This window comes from Lactuca saligna, chromosome 6 (genome assembly GCF_052625555.1).
Source record: "Lactuca saligna cultivar CGN05327 chromosome 6, ASM5262555v1, whole genome shotgun sequence".
Taxonomy (NCBI): domain Eukaryota; kingdom Viridiplantae; phylum Streptophyta; class Magnoliopsida; order Asterales; family Asteraceae; genus Lactuca; species Lactuca saligna.
In genome coordinates, this window is record NC_136422.1 from 43,715,807 (window position 1) to 43,720,136 (window position 4,330).

Consider the following 4,330-nt stretch of genomic DNA (forward strand, 5'->3'; position numbering starts at 1 on the left):
CGTTGCTGTAGGAGACCTATTGACCAACACGTCGACCACCGGTATGGTGGATCTATAATCCACTATAGTTCATCTAGTGTAGATCTTCACTCACCCTATTTCGTCATTTAGATCTTTACTTTTCCTACATCTTATTTTTTATTAGATGATACTTTAATATAGTATCCCCTATAGTTTGGATTCAAGTTGCATCATATTTTGATTCCTTGGTATAGAAATCGCTTTGTTTCGATAATTTACGGGTTCAAATTGGTTTCGATTACAATGGCAATGATGGTGGTTATTATTGCAAGAGTTGATTGTCTTCTGATGAGTGAGACGAAAGATATAATGGGTAACATGCAAGTCTCGAAGGGAAGAGGATAAGGTGGCACCTTAATTTTTTTTTAATAATATAAATAAAAATAAGCAATAAAGAAATCAAAAAGGAAATAGAGAATGGTTGAATGGTCTTTTTTCGTTGGGGGCTAAGTATGCAACAAAAGCATACAAGGGACGGTCCGACCTAAAAAAAAAATAAATAAATAAGAATCAAGGGCACAGATTACACCAAAGCACAAGGACAATTCATTTAATTTACTCTATACTATATGTCTTCTTGTTTCTTAGAGATATTTACTATATGTTTTCTTGTTTCTTAGAGAGATTTATCATTTGTCTTTGTCAGGCTATGGACGAAAACTTCGAACATAAAACAATTTAACAAACCGTTGAAATCTGATTGAACGAATTTGATATATATTCTCTTATTATTATATTATTGATTACGAGTGTCGATATGCTACTTGAGTATTTCATACTAATTATCTACTTTTCAATGACGTTCTCTTGATATTTCATTGGAAACTCTCATTTCACCTGCAACATTGACTTTTTATTTTTTATTGGACGTCTTTTCCTGTAATGAAATGGAAGGTTCGTGTGAGGGATCAAATGGGCAATTATAAACATGAAATTAAGTTTAATTTTTGGAAGTCATTAATCATAGCATTAATAGAAACATAACTAGCTAAATTTTAATTTTTGCACTTTGCATCTCCTTTATACCCTTTAAACACCCCTTCGAAGATCCCATACCACGATTTCCTTTGCCTTGAAAGAAGATAATCATGGATTCCGACTTTCTATATTTTGTGGAGCATGTGGCATCTTGCCCCAATCTCACAGAAGAATATCTATCTGACCTTTGGATTTCACTGTTCAAGTCACATCAGCAAAACAGATTCGGTAAACCTATGCCATGGATTGGGATGTATATCACATTAGCATCTCTGATTTGCATCCTTGCAATGGTGGCTGATCTTTTACATGGTCTGAGGAACAGAAAGCTATGGTTTCCGTGTAAATATTTCACTCTGAATGCAGCTTCTCTCACTGTGATAGCTGTTGCTATAAAGCTACCCATGGATCTTACTAATCTAATGCCAAGTTATGAGGACCAGGCTACAAAGCTTGGAAGTGTGAGCTTTATGTGCGCCATAATGTCTAATCTATTGCCTTCTCTAGCAACTATGAACAGCAAGGAACTTGTGACAAATATGATAGCTTTAGGTGTTCTGGTAATCACCTTGGTTGTGAATGTCTGCATTCAAATAAACACGGGAGTCCTCTCCTATCATGAAGATGAGACTGTGGTTAGAATTGGTTTTAATGATGGAGGCTCTACACTATTCTACCCATCTGTCAGTTTCATGCTGACAATTACTTATGTGGTTGTGTTACTCATGTTGTTGATAATATATGCATGTTCATCTTTAGCAATTCTAAAGTCCAAACAAATTCTGGAATCGAAATACCAAACAGCTCATCAAACAACTTTAAAGGATCAAGAGCTACAACAGCCGAGTGTTGAGAAGCTAAAGCAACATGTGAACAACTACTGGATTATGGCAAAAACTGGAAGCCCCCAGTTCATGACAGCTTCCTTTGCTACAACCTCTGCTTCTGGGGTAATATGTGCTTTAACCACTCTCGTACATATTTGGGGTATGTCTATTTTCAGGATTCCACATATAAAGGACTTTAAGTCGGATTATCTTTGGTTAATGTTAGTGATTCGCATAGTACAACTTATTGGAGTCGTTCTGGGTACAATTGCCCCACTTGCTAGATGCTTTGCAGCCTTGACCTTTAAGTTATCCGTAAAGTGGATTTGGAGGCATATCAAGGTCTTTAAAGTAGAGAGCTACTGGACACAGAAATTATCTGATTGGAAATACAGCAGCATACCATTCCCATCCAGTAGTCGTCAATGCATGATTGTTATCCAGACTTTGAAAATCTTAATTCTCAACATTTGTATTGGATTTCAGCTGATAGTCGTGGTAGCATGCAAAATTATAACACTGATTCCAATTTTCTTTGTGATATGTGTCTTGTATTGTCTCCGATGTTGGAAGTGGTTAAAGGCCATGTTTCGTGTCTCACGTGTTAACTTGGAACAAAACCCGGAGGAGCAACTAGGAAAAGATAAAGATCTTAGCCGGTATGTTTTGCAACTTCAAGATGACATGGAGTTTCCTGAGAGAACATTGAAAGGGATTTTAAAATCCGTGAACCATTTGATCCAAAAGGCTGAAAAACGACAACCCAACAATCTTATGAAACTTCTAGCAGAATCTAGAGGTTTTGAAGGAGTTGAAAAGTTTGACAGCCATCATGTTCCACCTTTACTTTCAGAAGAATATCTCAACTGTTGGAGCATGGCATTGGTAACTCTGACAACAATCGCCATGTCTCTTCCTAACATCCAAAAGAACATAGTCGATCGCTTGCTGATTAGTGGTGTGAGAGAAGGTCTTGTATATGTCACACTTGTGGAAGAAAGCCTCAATGGTACCGATGATCATGTAAGCATTCAAAATGCGGCTAAAACTGTGTGGCCAGAAGTTGAAGTCTACCACACATGGTTAGGAAACAAGCTGCAAACACCTGATCCTCAAGTGAATACAGCAGGACAGATTCTTCAATGGTTGAGCAATACAGCTAAAAAAATGGTTATCAAGGATGAAGGTGTGCGTACTGGAGTCCCAAATGATAATTCCAAGTGGAGGTGTATTTCTGCCAATTCAATGTATCGTCTCACAGAAACAATCCTGCTCTCCTACCATGAGGATATTGACCAGCTTAGCCAGGAGCAACTATTTGTGCAAATATCATTAATGACAGCTGATATATTGGCTGCATGCCTCACCAACTTACCCCAAGTCATAGCAATTAAATGCCACACAAGAGCCATAGAGAAAAGGGAGGCGAGTGTCCATGCTGCAGCTCAGCTTCTCGGTGAGGCTACAAAGATAATCAACACCCTTCAAGAACGTGAGCTTCCATGCTTGGATCCAGACGAGTTGGCATCTATTGACAAGTGGCGTGCTTACTTAAATGATCCATTTCTTTAAAAACCATTTGTGTTATTCAAGACTGCATCATTATCATTCAGAAATCATGTTTAGTTTGTGTTAGTTTCTGGTTAATTTCCGAATTTGACAAGTACTTGTTGCTCATCATTTGCGCACTAGTGAGTGTTCAAATGTTTTACACTAAGATGACTTTTAAATTTTAGGTGTGATTGGATGTTTTCTTAGTTGAATTTTGTTGTCAATTGGTGAACGAAAAAAGTAGAAACTCAAGGTATTCCCAACATAAACAGTTTATACAGTTCGTTTGTACATCAACTTATAGAAGAAAGCTCTCTACAATCACACTCACACTCGTATGAACAACAGATAGATATACAATCAATTTTGACGAAGATCAAACCCTAAAAAAGATATCAAACCCTAATCTATCTTTTAGAGAGAGTTCTTTTATCGGAGAGGATCGAACGAGTTAGTGTGTTGCAAAATGAACCATCGACTGAACAATAAATATTGAACACTGGTGTCTAAGAAAGACCTAGGAAGCTCCATGGATCACCCAAGATCCGCACGTAAACTTGATACCTGCATCAAAAATACACAACAAACCCATAAGAAAAATATAATATACAATATCTAACCAAGATAATAAATTAATGTTTATGTTTAAAAGAAACATGAATATGTGATATTTCAACACCCCCTCTCAAACTAAACATTAATTTGAGGGAGGAAAAATCATCAATTAAACCAAGATGACCAGAAATATAATCATATTGACCACTCCCAAGAGCTTTCTTTAGAATATATGCATTCTGATTCAAAGATTCAATTTTGTTAACTTTTAAAACACAACTTTCGATTTTTTTTTCCCGAAAAAAGTGAAGATCTACCTCAAAATGCTTGTTTTTTTTCCGTGAAAACCTGGATTCAAAGTTAATTTAATGATAGACTCGTTATCACTAAGTATATTG

The 4,330-nt window shown here is 36.5% G+C and overlaps 1 protein-coding gene across 1 annotated transcript; it reads left to right on the plus strand.

Annotated features, from left to right (window-relative positions):
• The first annotated feature begins 1,006 nt into the window (after positions 1–1,006).
• On the plus strand, positions 1,007–3,463 carry LOC145001646 (uncharacterized). Its single transcript, XM_078961002.1, has one exon. The coding sequence runs from the start codon at positions 1,110–1,112 to the stop codon at positions 3,396–3,398; it is 2,289 nt and encodes a 762-aa protein (XP_078817128.1). The 5' UTR covers positions 1,007–1,109; the 3' UTR covers positions 3,399–3,463.
• Positions 3,464–4,330: the final 867 nt, after the last annotated feature.

Bases quoted from the DNA above. Each gene is read 5' to 3' on its own strand.
- LOC145001646 (XM_078961002.1), top strand. From the start codon at position 1,110: ATGGATTCCGACTTTCTATATTTTGTGGAGCATGTGGCATCTTGCCCC.